Source organism: Ascidiella aspersa, chromosome 7, assembly GCF_963924565.1.
Source record: "Ascidiella aspersa chromosome 7, kaAscAspe10.2, whole genome shotgun sequence".
Lineage (NCBI taxonomy): Eukaryota > Metazoa > Chordata > Ascidiacea > Phlebobranchia > Ascidiidae > Ascidiella > Ascidiella aspersa.
Window position 1 is genome coordinate 7560704 of NC_139453.1, and position 21883 is coordinate 7582586.

At 40.1% G+C, this 21883-nt stretch overlaps 1 protein-coding gene across 1 annotated transcript; it reads right to left on the reverse strand.

Moving 5' to 3' along the window:
• Positions 1-2961: 2961 nt before the first annotated feature.
• Positions 2962-8786, reverse strand: LOC146137503 (uncharacterized). The gene is made up of 2 exons (XM_083394367.1): positions 8046-8786; positions 2962-7977 (listed from the first exon to the last, which is right to left on the reverse strand). Exons 1-2 carry the CDS (start codon positions 8784-8786, stop codon positions 2962-2964), a joined length of 5757 nt encoding a protein of 1918 aa, XP_083250493.1.
• Between the last annotated feature and the right edge of the window lie 13097 nt (positions 8787-21883).

Consider the following 21883-nt stretch of genomic DNA (forward strand, 5'->3'; position numbering starts at 1 on the left):
GCGAAAGAAGTTTCAATGTCAAGGTCATCCCCAGCGGTCCTACATGGAGACGGCATTTGGATCAACTTCAGCCAAGGTTTTCATCGGATACCGATGATGTTCTTCGAGGTGCGTTGGAGCCCATACGTGCTCCAAAGGGGTATTACCTTCGCAACCCCAAAGAGACTCCCCAGTGTCAATAATATGTTTTACTCTTTTTAAAGAGTAAAGGGGGAGGTGTTATGTATTGTTATTTATCGTTGTTTACAACGTACTTTTACGCTTCAGTGATTACGTGTTATCGCGCCATTGATTCTTGTTTTGCATTCGTGGCGCTATTTAAAAACGCACTCAGTTAATCTGAGAACACAACAATAACCCATCTACGTTGGGTTAGTAAAACAATAGATTACCTCGTGGTCACCACAACTCCTCAACAAAGACCGGCGACACATAAAACAATAAAGAGAGATTGCGAAAACATCTTTTGAAAACTTTCTTCACAGATCTTATCCCGAAATAACAACGTGCCGCTCTAGATTATCGCTTATATATAATAACCCCGACCTATCTTCTCACTGTTTAAAATCTGAAGTGGAAAGGTTTGCACCGAGCCGCTTACAGTATCGCAAACAAACGGCCTATATACAGGGTTACCATACCGTGCTTATTTCTAAGATTTGTGCTTGCTTTGATTGCCGTGTCTTAGGAAATACTTATGTGCATATTTCTAAGAAACGTGCTTATTTTTGAGTTGTGTGCTTCGTTTTTCTTATTTCAGAATTTTCTAAGCCTCAATATACTGTTAACTATACAAGTTTGGTGAACCCTGGCCAAATACTTCATGGAAGTTTCGCCAATTCAATCAAATAAACTTTTTTTTTGTCTTGAGCTTTGCGCGATTAAGTTGCTTTAAGGTTTATTTGACGTAGAGAACAATAATTGTTTTGAGAGTATTACCTTTGGATGCCTCCTCCCAACAAAATCCCCGAACCGCCGCGAAAAAGCGTGCTTATTTTTCGTAACAGCGTGCTTATTTTTTGGTCTAAGCAGATGGTAACCCTGCTCATATAGTTCAGGGGGTTTTCATTTCGTTAAACATAGCAAAAAAGAATTGCGCAACTTTTCGTCTGTGCATCGCAAGAGTCGTCAAATTCGATGCCAGACTCATGGCCCCTCATAGTCACATACCCCTGCCCTACAGTTTCATACGTTATTTTGGACATTTTAACCTTATTACGATGAATTTAGTACCTATTCCAACAGGTTTATGTCTCATTTGGACGATTTAGATCTTATTCTTTCGCGGATTTTGCTTTATTATGCCGTTGGTCTTAATACTACGTGTTATAGATTTTTCTACTTAAGGTATGGTTGCTTTTCAGGTCTTGTTGTGTGTTCCCCCTTTTAATATTGCGAGCTATAGGTCTATTTTTTTATGTGTCAAGTCTACCACTTAGTTGAATGTTTTGCCAATTTTAACCAACTATGGTAACAAATTTTTGTTTCGCCACCATGTATTTAGACTCCCTTTGAGTGACGCATTGGCGCACGAGTCAACAGATAACGGCAGGTTTACTTTCCAGTTACGTATTATCACGTCACGATTTGCTGCTTGTTTGTGACGTCATACTAAAAATAATGCCCTCTCCCAAAGCAATACCCTGGATCCGCCCCTGGCTAGAGCATGGTTCACCACAAAAGGCAGTAATAATGTTTTAAAGTATAGGTAAAAAGCTTAAGCTCTAAATCAATGTTTTCCAACCTGGGAGGTTAAAATCGGAATCATAGCAAATTTAACTTAAATAAACACAATGTTTTTTGCGCTTCAACAAAGCCCCTTTTGTGGAGGTCCACGGCCTATTATTACATCGTTAACTGCCACAAGCCATACTCGACAAATCGGCGACCACTTAAACAAGTTTTACTGTGACCACTATATATGAAAATCTTCATATTTTTCGCGAGCTACTGTTATTTAGGGATGCAGCCCTGCACAGTGTTCTTTATCATGACTGCTCACTAATTGTTTTGCGTAACCACTACAATACCGCTTTATGAACGCGCAACTTTGCTTATTGAAGTCAATAAATGTCCGATGGCTGGTTTTTGCGCAGCAGTGACAAATAAAAAGGGTGGTTTTATTAAAATTTGTTATAATTACCCGAAAACGAAAGATCAAACAATATAATAGATTAACTGTAACGCGGCCTGTTTTGGAAGTGGCTAGGTTCCTAGCTACGTCACACGCTGCCTCTGCTTTCAAGGTTTAATACCGATCGTGATCGAAGTTTCCACGGAAAACGTAAAACCTCAAACGAATTACTTTATTTTCAGTGTAGTAACCACCAACAGTTTAAAAACCGTGACGTATAGCCCACAGTGGCAGCGCAGCAAGCTGTGAAAACATAATTATCATTAGCACAACGCAACGCTATGACGTCACAATGTACAAATCAACTCACCAAAAACGTGGAAGGAAAACAACGAAAAGTACCAAGAGTTTGGTCAACAATACTTCAAAGTTCAAACTGGAAATAAATAATGTATTCAGTTTAACTAGGTCGCTTATGTTGTAACCAAGAAATAGTAAAAATGCAAAGTATCTTACCGAGTATCGATAGTTTTTTGGCATAACAGTTGCATTTATAGCCACAATTTACTTATTGTACATCTTATTCAAATAGAACTTAACTTGATGGTTTACTTTTACTTAAACACCTTTAAGTATACATTTACCAGTCAACAACAAGCAGAATAACTTACAACGAATTCAACTGAAACAGCTTACAAAAATGGCGAACAAAATGATAAAGTATCACGATGGGCAACCAAGCATCCCATGTAATATTTTAACAGCAGGGGAGCGTGGAGAAATTATTACACTCCCCCCAAAATTGACAAGTCGCACGGGTTCACTTTCAATTTTCAATACACAAACTTTGACTCGCTCGCCAAATGCACCAGTTTACGCGACTGAGTTCATTTTTGCTCGTTTGCCTGCAGTGCAGGTGCCACAGGGTCATCAGGCGCCCCGGGTTCAGCGGGAACGACGAGGCACAATTTATGAATTGGCCTCCGTAATTCGTTTCCCTTCGATCGAACTAGTACGTTTCGTACAACTCCATGCTCATCAGGATGGACGGCGACGACTCTTCCAAGTGACCACGACGACCTCGGAGTTGTGTTGTCGACCAAGAGGACGATATCGTCGACTCTTATGTTCCTCTTCTCATGATGCCATTTTTGACGGGTAATGATGGTGCGCAAATATTCGCGCGCCCAACGCTTCCAGAACTGATCTGAAAGGTATTGAACGTGTCGCCAACCTCGACGTGCATAGCAGTCCCGGTCGTTTGTGGCGGTGGGTGGTAAGCCAGCATCAGGGCTCACTCTCAGCAAATGATTCGGAGTTAGCGGTGTCTCATCATCGACATCCAGCGTGACTGGCGTCAATGGACGAGAATTCAAAATCGACTCCACCTCCAAAAGCAACGTCTGAAGTTGATCATCGGTCAGGATCCGTTCGTTAGTCAGGGAGGAGAGAATGCACCTGGCAGAACGAATCATTCTTTCCCATGCTCCCCCCATGTGGCTGGCGCAAGGAGGATTAAATGTCCATTGAATTTCCTTCTGCTTCAGGTATTGTTCGATATGCCTCTGGTTCCAATCGCGAATGCCTTGTCGAAGTTCTCGCTCAGCTCCCACCAAGTTGGTTCCGTTGTCCGAGTACATGTGCAACACAGCACCACGCCGAGCAACGAAGCGGCGAAACGCATTTATGAAGGCGTTAGTACTTAAATCAAATGCAACCTCGAGGTGAACTGCGCGTGTCGTAAGGCATGTAAACAAGCATCCGTACCTTTTTACTTCGCTGCGTCCTCTTTTGACAAGCAGCGGTCCAAAATAGTCCACTCCAGTATATGCGAAAGGGTGCAAATTGATCTGTAGACGAGCAGGAGGCAAGTCGGACATGATTTGACCTGCAGGCTTAGCATGACGGCGGCGACACCTCAAACATTTAGTAAGGACGCGACGAATCGCGACAGTGCCCTTCACAATCCAAAAACGCTGATTTAGCAAGTTGAGCGTGTGATTCAATCCGGAATGACCCGATCTTTCGTGGAAGTGAACGATGATCATATCCGTCAGTAACGAATTATGAGGTAGTATGGCCGGATGACGTGCTTCGTATGCAATTGGTGCCTTCTCTAGACGGCCCCCGACACGGAGAACCCCATTCGCCATAATTGGATCCAGTCGGAACATCGGTGACGACCTTGGTATTCTTGTGAGTTTATCTTGTCCGGAAATTCCGATCATCAATTGGGCGAAATGACTCCGTTGCTCATACTTAACCAACTCCATTTCCGCGTTTTTTAACTCATCAACCGTCAATGATGAACACGGCGCGCTGTAAGCAATTTTCCGGACCCTTGCCAATAGATAAGACTTGTAACGTAGCATCCACGACACTGCGCACTTTAACTTATACAGGACCGAAAATCTTTCCAACAGCAGATTTGTTGGGGAATCAACCACGACAGTAAATACCCCAGTAGGTTTCTTTTCAAATACGGCTACGTCAACACCTGCATGGCTGATTTCAAACAATTTCGGCCAATTATCAGGCCCTTCTTTTAGAAATGCTGGTGCAGAGAACCACAAATCAGAATGAGCGAGTACGTCGGCGGTTGCGCCTCGCGACGCCAAGTCAGCGGGATTTAGTTTGGTTGTTACATGCTTCCAATTGCGTGTACATGTGCATTTTTCGATGAAGGCAAGGCGGCGCGACACAAATAGTGGAAATCGCCGCCTGTCGTTTTGTATGCTTTGTAAAATAACCGATGAATCGGTCCAAAATATTGATGGGCGCAGATCTAGGGCAAGTTCCTTTCTTACGGTCTGCTCCAATTTTACCGCTGCTACGGCAGCCATTAGTTCCAATCTGGGTATAGAAATCTCTTCCTGCGGGACCAACCTCGATTTGCTCATTACCAGGCTGCACGTTACTTGGTTATCCTCACTGACCGAACGCAAGTAACACACAGCACCGTATGCTTCCTTTGATGCGTCGGCGAACACGTGAAGCTGGCTCCTCTGTATGTTGTCGTAAGCATGCAAGTAAAAAGAACGAGGAATAGAAACGTCATGTAAGTTTATCAGGCCAACTAACCACTTTTCCCATTTTCGTAGATCCTTAGCCGGCATCTCCTCGTCCCATTCGATTTCTTGTCGACACAGATTTCTGTAAATCAAGCGTGCTTCCAACACAACCGGACTAACAAATCCGAGTGGGTCAAACAGTGAGTTCATTGTCGAGAGCATTCCGCGGCGGGTGCGTGGTCTCATCGGTAGAGAAACCGTGAACTTGAACTCGTCAGTGTGTACGTTCCAATGTACTCCCAAAATCCTCTCTTGCATTCCATCAAGAGTGTGTGTTCTTAGAGGCTTGGACAGTTCCTCCTCTGGCAAACTGTCCAATATTTCTTTGTTATTTGATAACCATTTGGTTAAACGAAATCCGGCTTTAGCTAGCAAGGACCGCAATCCTGCCACAAGAGACACTCCAGCTTTAACATCAGAAACGGATGTAAGGCAATCATCCACGTAAAAATTTCGTTCAACAGTTGATGTAACGATTGGCTCAAATTCGCCACCAAAGTCACTAGCAACTTGCCTTAAACAAAACGCAGCACAACTGGGAGAAGAAGTTGCACCAAAGAGGTGTACCTTCATTCTGTGGGGAGTTGGCTCAAGGGACAAATCCCCTTCGGGCCACCATAAAAAACGTAAGCAGTTGCGATCGCGCGGAGCAACACCAACTTGGTAAAACATTGCTTCAACATCAGCCACTAGGGCAATTGGTCCCTTACGAAAGCGGAGCAACACGCCGACTAGGCTATTCACTAGATCGGGGCCCTGCATCAACGATTGATTTAGCGACACACCGCGATACTGAGCGGCGCAATCATAAACGATACGTAATTTTCCTGGTTTGTTTGGATTCAGAACGCCATGGTGAGGAATGTACCAGACGCGACCATTTCCGGACGATTCTTTTTCTGGCACCTCTTCAGCATAACCCTTGTCGATGGCAGCTTGCATCTGCTCAGCGTATTTTGTTTTCATCGCATTATCTTTAGTCAGACGGCGTTCGAGGCAGCCAAGTCGCTTCTTTGCCATTTTCAGATTGTCGGGCATGATTTGGTGATCGTGCCGCCAGGGTAGTGGCAACTGATAGTGCCCATCGACAAATTCCACAGAATCTTTCATCAAACGATGCGTTCTTCGGTCTTCAGTAGAGAGTGCCATTCCAAGATTCTCAACCTCCTCATCAGTAGGTAGCAGATCACTCTCGTCACTTAGAAACATAGCGTTCGCGGTTTCAACGGCAGATATATAGTTGATACAGGCACGATAATCTGTGGAATCAAAGTTGCTACCGAGTAAAGACCAGCCGAGCGGTGTCTTCACGGCATCGGGACAGGATCCATTCCCGGGACGAGTAGACTTCACTCTGTGAGCTACTGGAACATTAGCTCCTATTAGAAGGGTGACGGTTCCTCCGGGAATGCTGGATAATTGTAAATTTCGTAGTGAACGATGTGCCTTTAACGTCTGCGAAGTAGGAACCGCGTTCGGTTTCACCGGGATTTTATCAACAACGACGACCTCATTGAGGTTGATTGGTTCTCCGCCCTTTAGCGGTTCCACTGAAACAGAAATAGCAATGGTGTCCAACTGACGTGGCGTCGTCAGGGTATTCAACAAGATCTGTTTGGGCTTGCCGGATGCACCAAGCTTGTCCACCAGTTTACGTTCGCAAAACGTAGTCGTGGATCCTTGGTCCAAAAACGCGTAGGTGTTGATTGCTGTGTCCCCATATCGCACAACGACGGGAACGACATTCAGAAGGACATTAGAGGCGTTTATGCTCGCGCTATATTCCTGTATCTCGGCGCACGCCTTTCTTTCATCAGAATTAGCAGTAAATCTTGGCCGGTAGTTTGGGTTGTGTAAAAGAGAGTGGTGAAGTGTTGCTGAGCAGTCTCTTACGCTACAGCTACCTTCAGCATTGCACTCATTGGCGACGTGACCATCTTTGAGACACCTAAAGCACAAGCCCCTGTTTCTGACTAGACCACGACGCTCTACGTAGGTCATTTTCCTAAAGTCGGAGCAATTTTCAAGGTCATGAGCATCCAAGCATAATGCGCATCTAGCGGAACTAGAAACAGAAGTTACTGTGTTGTGAGTCGTCACCTTGACTCGGCGATTAGTGAGCTTGCTACCTTCTTTGGACGGAAAAAGCGCCTTTCCAAATATTGAGTTCGCCTGTTTGCTTTCTTGTCCAACAAATTCGGCTAAGGCCACAAAATTTGCTCTTTTTCCTGTATTCTCTTCTATCTCGGTTGACCTGATTATCCATTTTTCGCGGAGCGACACAGGAAGCTTTCTTGCCACGGTTAGCATTACATCCATTGAGTCCACACAGGACGCATACTTTATATCGTGCAAGGAGGTGCAGCACTTGTCCAAAAGAACCGATAGTTGCATCAAACCATCAGGGTCCTTTGCCTCAATCGCTGGGGTATCCTTTAATAGTCGTTCACAACGCTGTGCTATTACATGTGGTTGGCCATAAAGTTCATGCAAAGTTTGCCATGCGAGCTTGTATCCCTCTGAAGGTTCTTTGGCATTAAAGCGATCTAACCTCTCGCAAATATGCGGTTCGCAGTGCTGAAGCAGAAACAACAAACGCATGTCATCGCTTTGTGCCTTTTTAGCAATATATAAATCAAACTGGCGAACAAACGACCAGTAGTTCATCGGATCACCGTCGAATTTCTTTACAACAGGTCTAGGCAGAAAGCGTTCACCTATATCCGGGAAGTCGTATTGTGTTGGTCGTGGTAGTAAGTTTCTATTTGTCTGGACAACAGGTTTGGAATGTGTTGGAGAAAGTTTTGGGGGGGGGGGTATGAATCTAAACCACTTACAACTGGGGTCACTGTGGTGTTAGTGACAGTTGCTGGTAGGGGTTCTATCAACGGTTTACTGACCTGTGGTTCCCGAAACCTTATCTGCGCGCGGTGAGCATGGCAGGCAACTGGCGGCGGTGGGGTACAATATGAAGACTCCTCGTCCCAGGCGTCCGCTTCGGCCTCGGCCATCTCGAGTTGTCGTTGCCTTTCATTGGCGTTTCGACAAGCCTCCTCTTTTAGACGTCGCACTTCTTCTTCTGATTCGCGCTGCAGTCTGGCAACTTCTTCTTCTGCATCACGTTGAGCCTTTGCTCTAAGATGTTTAGCCCTTTCAGCTGCATCACGTCGCAACCTTTCAACTGTGTCCTCAGCTTGACGTAAGTTTGCTGTCTCCTGATCATTTGCCAGCCGTGCAAGCTTTAACTTTACTCGACTACGTCGTATCTCACTTTTTATTGAGCTCGAGGTGGAAATTCGGCTTGAGTGAACAGATATCTGATCTTCAGGTATAGACAAGTTTTGAGCAGGTGGCAAAGAATGGGCCTTTTTAAAACTGGCAAACCATTGCTTTACCCTTTGATCGAATTCTAGCTTTTCCCGACGGCAGTCACCCTTGTGGGACACCGTCTCCGGCAAAGTGTCCGTTTCCGACATGGCATCGCATAGATCCATGAAAACGTCAAATTCCGAGTCCAACTTTGGAAGAAAACCACGGAGTGGAATAGCGCCCTCAGGTTTAATCATCAAAGTTTCGGCACGCAAGTAGCTGGCTTGCAGTCCCTTCATTGCGGCAACAATTGCTGTCTTGTCGACAGACATGATTAGTACAAGGTTTTTAAACGATGTAACGCGGCCTGTTTTGGAAGTGGCTAGGTTCCTAGCTACGTCACACGCTGCCTCTGCTTTCAAGGTTTAATACCGATCGTGATCGAAGTTTCCACGGAAAACGTAAAACCTCAAACGAATTACTTTATTTTCAGTGTAGTAACCACCAACAGTTTAAAAACCGTGACGTATAGCCCACAGTGGCAGCGCAGCAAGCTGTGAAAACATAATTATCATTAGCACAACGCAACGCTATGACGTCACAATGTACAAATCAACTCACCAAAAACGTGGAAGGAAAACAACGAAAAGTACCAAGAGTTTGGTCAACAATACTTCAAAGTTCAAACTGGAAATAAATAATGTATTCAGTTTAACTAGGTCGCTTATGTTGTAACCAAGAAATAGTAAAAATGCAAAGTATCTTACCGAGTATCGATAGTTTTTTGGCATAACAGTTGCATTTATAGCCACAATTTACTTATTGTACATCTTATTCAAATAGAACTTAACTTGATGGTTTACTTTTACTTAAACACCTTTAAGTATACATTTACCAGTCAACAACAAGCAGAATAACTTACAACGAATTCAACTGAAACAGCTTACAAAAATGGCGAACAAAATGATAAAGTATCACGATGGGCAACCAAGCATCCCATGTAATATTTTAACAGCAGGGGAGCGTGGAGAAATTATTACATTAACCGAACTGTGTATGGTTGAAGATTGCTATGTGACTTGATAATGAATTTTAAAACAAAAAAGGTTCGTTAATCGAAAACAAACTACTGTTAAAACTACCTGTTAAGGCCATCTAAAATGTAACTTTACTGGTCTGCAGCTAAATATCAATCTAGAATCATTCTTAGTCAAACTGTTTTTGATTTATTAACAGCTTTGTAGACTAAACAAGTTTTGGAATTTTTTTTTAATTTTTGTTTAAACACTAACGGGATACATTGTGCTCATCAAAGAAAGCTTATCTACGACCAACGACAAATATTAAAATTAATTACAAACAGCCATGAAATTTTAGGTTCGTTAAATCAGTTGGTCAGATATACGAACATCATTGAACGAACTCTTAGAGTTTAATACAAGGTGGTGGCACAATATAACGCAATTCAATAAAAGTGCAAACGAGATTTCTAAAGAGGGACAACCGTTTTTCCCGGTGCAAATCTAATTAGGACGTATCCAAGCTAAAAGCTTACTGCAAGATGCAGTTGCAAAGATAAACCAGGATCGTTAAACAGAAAAGAGGGAGATGCAAAAGAAAAGTCTGAACGCCCCTCGATGTTGTACTTTCCGGCCGAGATGTTGTTTCCGGGGGAGCAGTGCTTTCCGCTTGTGTCGTCACGTCCGGTTGTGTCGTCACCTCGGCGGCCTGGTTGCTTCCGGTGGCGGTGAATTCGACTTGGAGGGGAGCGCTTCCGGTGGACTGGAGTCCGACGTAGATCTGCTTCAGGTCGCTGCTCCTCTTTGCTCGGTGGATCACTCCTGCAAGTTGGATGCCACCGGTGGTGTTGTCAGAGTTCACCACGATGATTGTCACGCCCTGGAGAAGAATATAGCAACTTTCAATGAAGATTGTTTATAATTTACTGTGATAGATCAAGGCTTTTTGTTTAACCTGGACTTGGATTAAAACGCAACATGTCTGGGAAAACTCTTGTGTCTTAAGGCCCGTTTACACTACAGCTGCGCTAAGCTAAGCTAAGTTGGGCGTGAAATTGTTTTCATTACAGCTGCACTGAGCTGCACTGGGCAAAAAAATCGCTCCAAATCGTAACGTTTATCTTTAGCTGCACGGGTTTGAGTTTAGCAAAGCTTAAAACGCTCGTCACATTAGAATTTAAATGCAAATTACGTTTGGCTGAGCTCAGTGCAGCTGTAGTGTAAACGGGCTTTTAGTGCGTTGTGTTTGACTTTCTATATGCGAGATAATTATGACTGTCAAGACGTTTTTTATTATGCAGTCATATAAGTAAGATTTTCTGTTTCCAATTGCTATGTGATGAACGAGTATTCTTGAGTGGTCACTGCGTTATTAGGCTACTTTAACCTTTTGCTATTTTTTGGCAAGTATTCTTAAGTAGTCAAAATAGCTTTTGTAAAACTGTAAAACAGATCAATGTAATTTTGATTTTCATAAAATATAAATTTAGTTACAAAAATACATCTGAAGAGTTAAGCGTGCGAAATAAATTATTTTCTAAAAAACATCAACAATCTTCGGCAGTAGATCTGTTGCTATGCTAGATGTACAAATGTTCTCACTTACCACAGTAACGTAGACAGAAATTTGGTTCAGGGCCGAACTCGGGTTAAGATACTCGGATGAGATATAAACAACTCCTTCGCCGTTCGGACTCGTTATGTTGTACACGAGTTCAATGGATCCAGTCTCGGGTAGACTCACAGTCGAGTAGTGAGTATCACCGGGTTCGACTACAGCGTTAACCGTTTGGTTATCCTGTAATGATATTCTTTATTAAAAAAAACAGGCCTTCAACGTATAACATTCGAAAAGAGTGGAAAAATGTTGTTGTTTTTTTTGTGTTGCCAAAACGCCCAATCTCCAGCTGTAACATACCAAAGCTTTAACATAGGTATCGGCAAAAAACTTGGCAAAAATTACTGCGTAATGGCCTTATGCTTCTTACGTGCATTTCTCCCAAAAGTCAGTAAACAGTAGAATTTTTTTTTCCGAAAAACTAACTTTATAGTTGATGAATGATGAGATAAGGAAAGGTACCAAATTTACCACTTGGCATCGTGTATCAGCGCTGATTCGTAGATAACAGTTATTTTTTTAATAAATTTCCAAGGTTTCTGTAGATATTTTTTTTAATTTTTTTGAGATTAAAAAGAATGATTCAAATAACCACACCTGCACAACTGGAGATATTTCGCAGGTGTCCACAGTGAGTCGATATTTAAGGACCGTCAGAAGTTGGTTAAAATCTTCTACTCGAAAAGCGTTTTCTTTAGCACCAGCAATCTGCTCTATCTCAGCCGGATTAAAGTTTCTGCCTATTCCTACACCGTACACGGTTATGCCGGCAGAACGGGCCTAAAACATACAAAAGCATAATATCATGAGCATACAACAAGATATACTTTTGTTATACTTTATTACCAAAAAGCCCTGTTTCGTTTTTCCTACTCTAATTAAGTGTTTTTATACGGGTGGTTTTAATTGCATTGTTAGAGATTCTTACGTTGTCAGAAGGTTCCGATACATTATCATGGCTAAATCCATCCGTCATAACAACCAGGACCCTGGGCACTGCTTCTTGTAATGGACGAGTTTCGTTCTGTTCGGTGAAGCCCAGTTGAACGACTTGGTCAATTGCTGCTCCGGTGTTGGTTAGTCCTTGTTGCATAGATATTGACATCCCAATAGTTTAAACCCAACTTATAATCGATTATATTACCAACAATGTTTAGAATTCACATAAAAAAACGCAGTTAATGCTTTAAACTATTCCTAAACTATAGATATGAGTTGTAAAAGTGAGCTGGAACGGTCTGGAACTGCGTTCTGCTAAAAATAACATTCTTATGCAATACCCGCAGAAAGATTTGCATCTGCAACTACAAGTGAGATAATTCTAGCAATTGATAATTACCATTAGGTTTAAATGCATTTAAGACCACGCTGGAAAAGTTCTTGTTGGAAACATGTTGATTGAAATGACTGGTAAAAAAGTGTCCATGATTGTAGGCGGAAAACCCAGTTCTCACGCCGTCCAGAGATATATTGAACTCTTTGGAAAGTTGGTCGATAAACTGAAGTGAAGTGACATAGTAACTGTAGGAGACACTTCCAGAACCATCAATTAGAAACCAGAGATCAATTTTATGAATTGTACAAGCTGAAAAATCCACAGTAAGGTAAATTACTTCGAATCAACCCGCATTCACATAGTGTTTATTTGAAAAAACATTAAATTTTGTGCAAATCTATCGTTACAATTTTATTGTCATATTTTTAAATATATACTCAAACAGTCAAACACACATTGATATTGTCTAAGCTCATGGTGTTATTTTCTGTTTTTGTTAATATGTGGTAAATCATGTGATTAAAACTCACGTGGTTCGCTTTCAAAGTTATTGACAATGCGAGCAAAGTTGTTCTCGTTTCCACCAGGGTGGTAGTGTTGGCTCCACCAAGTTTCTTGATCTACAATGCTACCAGTGACATCGATTCCAGCTACCAGCTCAATATAAAGGCGAGCCGCCAAGGCTGATCTAAGGGGGCGTTCTGTAAAACAGTTAGAAATAGTCAGTTTTTAACTTATTAATGAAACATACATACAGAAACATCTACAAAGAATGTGATCTAGCCCAGTCAAGACCGGTTAGGTGCCCTAAGAACTTACAAGGTTGTGGTCAACCAATATATAAGTGTTAAGTAGGTTAATTAAATAATATTAAATGAGTAAAGGCAAAATAAAATCAAAACTATAAAACTGTATAACCACTATAAATAGTATCTTTCGAAAAATATGTGTTTGTATTACTGCGCTTATTTTGCCTTAAATCCGTTATCGCAAAATTGATAAGGGCAGAACAAATATAGGCCTACAACAATAATTGTTTTATGTTCCCCCATTTCCCTGGATGCCCCAAGCACGTGCTTATATTGCTTAATGGTTAATCAAGCCCTTGGCCTGGTGGTTCCCAACCTTTTTTCAAAGCGACCCAAATTTTAGGAAAATATAGGTCTGGTAAATTTTGCGATCCCAGATCCTCTTTTCAAATTAAACGCCGTGCACTCTAAAGTAATATTTAAATTATGGCCTCGCACATATAAACATGGTGAAACCGAATTTTAGGCGAGAATAAGTTGAATAATACGCTAAGAATATAAGGATTCAAGCATAAGATGCCAACTTTGTATTTTGTCATGAGGCCTACAGAAACCATTTGACAACACAATGTGCATGTAGCTAATCTAGTCACATTGAGGTTGGTTTAGAGCAGTGTTTCTCAACCGTGGCCCTCGGCCCCCCTGGGGTTTCTCTCAAAGAAATTATAGTTATTTTACTCTTAATTATTTGTTTTGTAGCATTTATGAGCAGTACACAACAGTTGATTACAGGCATGTCGCACCTTCAATTGTCATGCACTGTTACGTCACAAACGATTTAGTTATTATGTTTGCTGTATACTTAGTAATGTAGTTTTATTACTTTTAGTCACTTTGTCTTTTTCCTATAAATGGCTTTTGAGTATGGCGTTAAAACTCAGTCAGTGGCTGCGCGAAACGGTTTGCTAGCATATTTATTTGTGAAGCAATGAAGTTGTAACGAGCCTCTCTGGCGTGAAGCGACTAATTGACTTTTAATCGTAGTGTCATTACTGATTCGTTGTAAATAGTTATTTGTATATGTTCTATATAAAGTCGATTTATCGCTGTGAGGTAACAGTTTTAGTGCCAAGTTATGAAGTTATATAACGGAGTGTTGCAAATGATTGCACTAATCTGCTAAATAATCTACTGTTTTATAGCTTACACTACAAATAGCGTTGCAAAATGCTAGTTGTAAGTGGTACGAGATCCTTTCATAGCGTAAGCTATAAAACAGTAGATTATATCTATCAAGTGCAATCATTTGACATAATTAACGCCCACTGTCCCACAGCGCTGTAGCCTACGCTTTATATAGCAACTGTGCTCCTTGTCAACAATTGACATGGCTGTATTTTGAGGATCGCATTGTTTCGAAGCAACAGGAATAGGGACGTAACAATAGAAGTGGGCTTCGGGGAATGTTTTTTTATGTTAAAAAAAACAGATAAACAAAATGTAAAGTTGTAAGTACACGGTTTTGTGAAAAAACGGAAGCTACTCGCGTACCACCTGAAAAACCTTTGCGTACCACTAGTGGTACGCGTACCACAGGTTGGGACCCCTGGTCTAACATAAACTGCTTCGTGTGGTTGCAATAATTAATCCTTTCGATGTGAGCAATTATTTACTATTTCTTCAATAAATCATGTGCGTTTTACAAAATCGTGTTTGCAAAAGAGAAATCATGTTAGTGTTTTAGATTTTGAGAACTTAAGTCCAACTTAAGTCATTTGCAAAGGTACTTACATCCAAGCTTTTAAAATTAGTAGGCCTATTCTGCTGTGAATCCAAGCAATATCTACGGACCTAAGTCGAGATGTGTTATTTGATATCAGTAACTTGAGTCATTACAACACTTACTATTACAACGACACGAAGCAGTTTATAACTAGATTGAAATTACTCGAACTTAGGGTCGCTCATGTCGGCAACTTTAGCTCCAAACACCAACACAGCGACATTAATGTAATTGCTGATTTGCGTTGAGCCATTTAAAATTTCTTCTTGTATTCGTTCGGTTATCTTTAAAGTATTATGGATACGATTTATTTGCAAGAAAATTAGGCAAAAAATTGTTGCTATTGTTAAGTACAAACCTTAAGAACCGCAATTTTAAATGTTCATCGTTTTAAATAAACATTGTGTAAATACTCCACTATTTTTTTGCATTGTTTAATGCATGTGTTAAAATTATACGATTTATGTGTATTTAAACTGCTATAATAGTCTTTATTTTAACATAATTAGTTGTTTTCCGTTGCTTTGTTTAATGTATTTCATAATAATCATCAGCATTTAAATAAAGGCCATGCTGCCTAAATATATATGTATATATATATTTCCTAAATGAGACTAAATCTACCTAAAATTTGAAATGTTTGTCTATTCAAACTATATAGACACATTTACTTTCTACCCGCGAAATGTTTTTTCCACACCTAAATTTTTTAGGCCTATTGAATATATTGTCGAGTCGATGGAGAAAATGTCAGGAAAAACTATTTTCTTGTTTATTTACAGTATGGTAGGTTAATCAAGTTTGGAAAAACTATAATTTTTGATTAAAAAAAACACAGGATTGTGCTCAGCAAACAAAGCTTATCAACGACAAACAACAAATATAGAAAATAATAGATACACATAGCTCTAAATATAACGCGATTCAATTAAGGTGCAAACGGTATTTCTAAATAGGTGTAACTGTTCGTTCCGGTGCAAATTTATCTATAGGGGGCATCTAAGCTGAAACAAAAATGCATGCTTCCACTTTGGACATCAGTAATTCCCGGACTCTGTGTCGCGGCACAATAGTGTGCCTGAGAGATTGTCAAGAGTGCCACTAAATCTTTTGAAATTTGGAAAATAAGTTATTTGTATTACCAATAGGGATGCACGCAAGCATTTTAGACTTAAATACGCACTATCCATTACAAATTAATACTATTGAGATATTTACATATAGTTTGTCGTGTGTTAAGGGAGATTGTAAAGTAACAATATTGGTGTTCTGTTAAAAGTGTGCTGCAAAAAATCAAAGATATTTTACCGTCCCGCAAGCTAAAAAAGTTTAAGAGCCAGTGGTGTCAAGCTTAAGCCTGCAGCACCAAGCGGTTGAAAAGATAAACCAGGATCGTTGATGAGAAAAGAGGAAAACGCAAGGGAAGAGCTTGAACGCCTCCGGATGTCGTACTTTCCGGCCGAGATGTTGTTTCCTGTGGATTGGTGCTCTCCGTCTGTGACGTCACTTGAGGTTGTGTCGTTATTTCCGGATGTGTCGTCACTTCCGGTGTCGTCATCACCTCGGCGCGCTCGTTGCTTCCGGTTGCGGTGAATTCGACCTGGAGGGGAGCGCTTCCGGTGGACTGGAGTCCGACGTAGATCTGCTTCAGGTCGCTGTTCCTCTTTGCTCGGTGGATCACTCCTGCAAGAAGGATGCCACCGGTGCTGTTGTCCGCGTTCACCACAATGATTGTAACGCCCTGGAGTCGGATAAATAACTTTCATTGAAGAAGGTTTGTAATTTACTGTGATAAATCAAGGCTTTTTGTTTGACCTGGACTTGAATGAAAACGCTACATTTCTGGCAAAACTCTTGTGCCCTAAGGCCTGTTCAGACTGCATCTGCGCTGACCAAAGCTTGAAACGCTTGCCACCATATAATTTAAACACAACTTACACTTTGCTCAGCTCAGTGCAGCTGTAGTGTAAACGGGCATTTAGTGTCTTGGTGATTTTGAATTTCATAAGATATGAATTGAGTTAAAAAAATACTTAAGCAACAAATTTTGCCTATATGCCTGTGGCTATGCTGGATTTTCAAATGTTCTCACTTACCACACTAACGTAGACAGAAATTTGGTTCAGCGCCGAACTCGGGTTAACATACTCGGATGAGATGTAAACAACTCCTTCGCCGTCCACACTCGTTATGTTATACACGAGTTCAATGGATCCAGTTTCGGGTAGACTCACAGTCGAGTAGTGAGTATCACCGGGTTCGACTACAGCGTTAACCGTTTGGTTATCCTGCAAATATAACAACAATTCAGCAAATGGCAAGCGTAAATCAATATACCAGTAATTCATGTTTAGAAAGACTGCAAATGTTGAGTTCCCACTTTTTCAAATAATATTTTTAGCCAATTGCTTTTTTAAAACTATTATCAGGATGGATTTGCAGTTTGTTATTTTTTATAAATCCGTATACTATTTAAATCAATTTTCGACAACAAGAAATACAAACTATGTATTAGGCTATACATAAAAATGCAACGTATTTTCCAGAAATCGACAATCCTTAGATACATAGGCCTACACAGTAATTCTGGGATGTGGAGTTGGATTAGGACTCGGAACTCAACGAGGTCGGTTTATTTTGCTGAATACCAACTCGAGTAGGAATATTAAATCTTCATAAAAAAGGTTGAAAATGTAATTGTGGCATAGCATGTGGTAGAACATTTGCCAATCACGTATACTCGGGAGTCGGACTCGAGTACATTTATTGGATTTGCAGCCCTGTAGTATTCTATGACAGTAAGGGTTCAAATATTAAAAACGTTATTGTACATTTCAGGATAATAAATTTGTTTAAAAGGATAAATGTTTCGCCTGTCATCAGTTCCTGAAAAAGCGACATACATGTACACAGCAAAGTCATCAACAACAAATTGTACAAAACTTTATGAACATTAAACAAAAATAAAAAGGCAGAATATATATTATTAGAAACAAAGGCTTGATCGTGCAGTTTACTCGAGTAGTTGACACGTTCTCTGAATATTACCTGTACATCTGGAGAAATATTACAGGTGTCCTCAGTGACCAGTCGTTTAATCACAGTGACAAGTTCATCAAAGTCTTTTATGAGAAAACCGCTGTTGTTGCCACCCGCAATCTCGTTGATTTCGTTGATGACAACGTTGCCAATTCCGACTCCGTATACAGTGATACCAGCGTCACGAGCCTGGGAAAATACAGTATCATATCAGAATTTTTCTTTTTGAAAAAATAATATATCGTTTAAGAAAAGACAGCTTTTCACTTATAAGTTTAGTTTGTCTTATTGCCTTACATTTTGCTCGAATATATTGCTAAAGTATCCTTACATCGTTAGAAGGTGTTAAGACGCCATCTCCGCTGCGTCCATCCGTCATAACTATCAAGACCCTTGGAACTGCTTCTTGTAATGGACGTGCTCCGTTCAGCTCGGTGAATCCATGTTGAACGACTTGGTCGATTGCTGAACCAGTTAGTGTGCCACCTTTATAAAACACAAAAATTTCCTTTAGAAAAAATAGCACACAACTTGCGAAAAGACTGATAAGATATGACTGCTTAAAGCTCATAACACACGAGGTTCAAAATATATCTCCACAGTCACAACAAAAATCAAATAATACGATTAGTTTACCCTATATAGCTGTTTATTATCGGAATAAAAAAAAATTCCCTCCCGGTTTGACTGCACCTAGAACTATGTTTTTAGAACTCTGCATTTAAATTATTTTCATTGAAATGACTGAAAAAGTTGTGGTTGGTATAATTTAACTCTGATTTTTATTAAAATATAACACACCTCCAGGTTTACTAGTGCTTAAAACAACTTTGGAGAACGCCGCATTTGAAGTACTTTGATTGAGTTGACTGATAAAGTAGTGGCCGCTAGAGTATGTTGAAAACCCTGCTCTCACGCCGTCCAGAGAAATATTGAATTCTCGGGAAAATTGGTCGATAAAGTGAAGCGAAATGTTATAATCATCGTAGGAGACACTTCCAGAACCATCAAGTAGAAACCAGAGATCCATTTTATGAATCGTACAAGCTGAAAACGGGAATTAGGAAAGTTGCATAAGAATCAATACCATTTTTAACATAACTTAACTTGAATTTAGCTATGTTCAAAAAATTGAAATTAAATAATTAGATTTTGAAATAAATTCTTAAATTGAAATCAGTATAACTTACCTGAACCCAGCAACAAATATGGTCATTGAAAATTGATATTAGGTTATCTGGAATTTAATTCCTATTTATAGCGTACAGCTGTTGTACGAAAAAATTATTTAATTAATGCTCACGTGGATCGGTTTCAAAGTCATTTACTATTTGTACAAAGTCGTCCTCGCTTTCCCCAGGGTTGTAGTGTTGGCTCCACCAAACGGCTTGATCTTCAATGCTCCGAGGAACATCACTTCCAGCTACCAGCTGAATATATAACCTGGCAGCCAAGGCTGATCTAAGAGGGATTCTGTAAAGAAACAGCAGTTAAACAAAACAAATAGAGAACTTTGAAGCATAATGGTTAGAGGTTTAAAATGATTTTTATCTCTGTATTGGACTTCAAATAAAGAGCTATCTTTCAATTTTTTTGCTAAACGATCAACTAAATATAAAACAAAATAGTTCACTTAATTGCGAACTCATGTTAGTGTTGATAGCTTTAAACAACTGAAGTCAAAGTCAAAGTCGAGCGGTTTGCTAAACAACTGAAGTCCAGGCTCCTTAAATAAATCAGCTTTGATCCGCGCAATATTTAAGCAAAAACGAAACATGCCACACAATTAACTGTTTTACGTGTATAAAGTCGAAAAAATAAGCCACTTAATAACAGTCATTTGCTCAAATTAATTAACGTAAGTCATGTAATTTTGCTGTACGGACTTTAAGTTAAGCGAAAAAACAGTGACTTAAGTCATTACAACACTTTTTATTGCAACAACATGAAGCAGTTTATATTAAAGTGAACTTACTCGAAATTTGAGTCGCTCATGTTGGCAACTTCAGCTCCAAACACCAACTCGGCAACTTTAATGTAGTTACTGATTTGCGCCGAGCCGCTTAAAATTGCTTCTTGAATGCGGTTGGTAATCTTGAAATTACGGAAAAGATTTATTTGCCAGAAAGTTGGGCAAAGCGGTTTAATTTGAAGTAGAAAATCGATTTTTAAGTGTTGTAAAAATCTACCTTGTTGCTATTGTTAAGCACAAACCTCATGAACTACAATTTTAAATGTTGATCGTTTTAAATAAACATTGTGTAAATATGCCTCTACGTTTTGCATTGTTTTTGTTTTTGTATACTTGCTTTTAGCCTAACAGCATAATTGAATTTTGAGAACATAGGGTTTTATAACGTTACAAAAAATAGCCATACCTGCCAAATTCCGCCGTTTGGGTCAGTCATATTAATCCCAAACTCGCTCTCCACCAGTGCTATACGTTTCACGAAGCCGTAATTGTTGGCGAAAGTTTGGAGGCCATCTAATTTCTGAACACAAGCATCAACTACATCTTCGCCCGTTGATCCTGGCTGAAGAGTCAGATCTGTTGTCTTTGCGTTGAGGTTCCTATTGAATAAATTAAAGAATGTTTGAGGAAAATGAAGTAATTTTGCGATGTAGAGTCTAAAGGAGCCTTTATGTAAATTACCGCATATTTTAGGGCAAAACTGAGCATTGCAAGTAAAAATACAAGTTTCTTTTGGAAAGAAATACTTCTTGTGTAAGACCAGAGGCTCCCGCAGACAATTTTTCAGGGAGGGGGGCAATATAAATGTATACACATAATTTAACCTATAATAATAATATGTACATATCGCATGTTGAAATTCCAAATGGGCGTTGGGGCGCCCATGTGTAAGATTTTTCAAAAGAGGTTGCTTAAGCTTTATAAGATTTATAAATTACCCAAACTTCAAAAACATATTAGTGGCGAACCACTTATTTTGCTCCTGATCAAAAAATTACACTATTACAAAATCGGTATAAACTATGATAACCCATCCACGTTGGGTTAGTAAAACAATAGATTACCTTGTTGTCACAACAACTCCTCGACAAAGACCAACGACACATAAAACAATAAAGAGAGTTTGCGAAAACATCTTTTGAAAACTTTCTCCGCAGATCTTATCCCGAAATGACAACGAACTGCTACAGATTATCGCTTTTATAGAATAACCCCGGCCTGTTACTTATTGATTAAAATCTGAAGTGGAAAGGTTTGCACCGAGCCGATAACGGTAACGCAAATAGACGGCCTATAGTCCAGGGGTTTTCCATTCCGTTTGACTTAGCTAACAAGAATTGCGCAACTTTCGTCTGTGCATCGCAAGAGTCGTCAAACCTGGGTGAATTGCAGGACCGTCCTGATAAGTGCAACGATCTTTCAAATTAGCTATTTGTGAACCATATAGTGGCACGATACCCTGTTTTTCCCTAACATTTCTTCTATATAAAGGTACGTTTTTGCGTTTCGCTCAAATATTTACTGATTTGTAATTATTTTGATCTATTTTTAATGCACCTGCGACTGGATTGGTTTCGCGCTGACTTTGGCCTAATAAAACTATTATAAATGATTGAAATGTAAAAAAGGACATAACGTTTTTAAAGTGTATATTTGGTCTGTTCCGTGGTATGGCCCACCGAGCCTAAAAAAATCTGGCCCAGGGAGCCCAGAATGCTGGCCCACCGAGCCTTTCTGACCACCGATTCGGCGTTGCAATATTTGATAAAAGCCCCAAAACCACTTTCGCTTATTTGACAATCCAGTTCGGACGCCTGGGTAATTAATCGACTTAATTTTAGAGCAACTTGCCTGAGCTTGCCTGTTCAAGTTTTTATGAGCTTTACGAAAGTTAAATTTATATTGCTCTCTTGGAACAAAACGAACTGACTGTTTGACTTTTTTCATCAATTTAATTCAAGTGGAAAATGGAA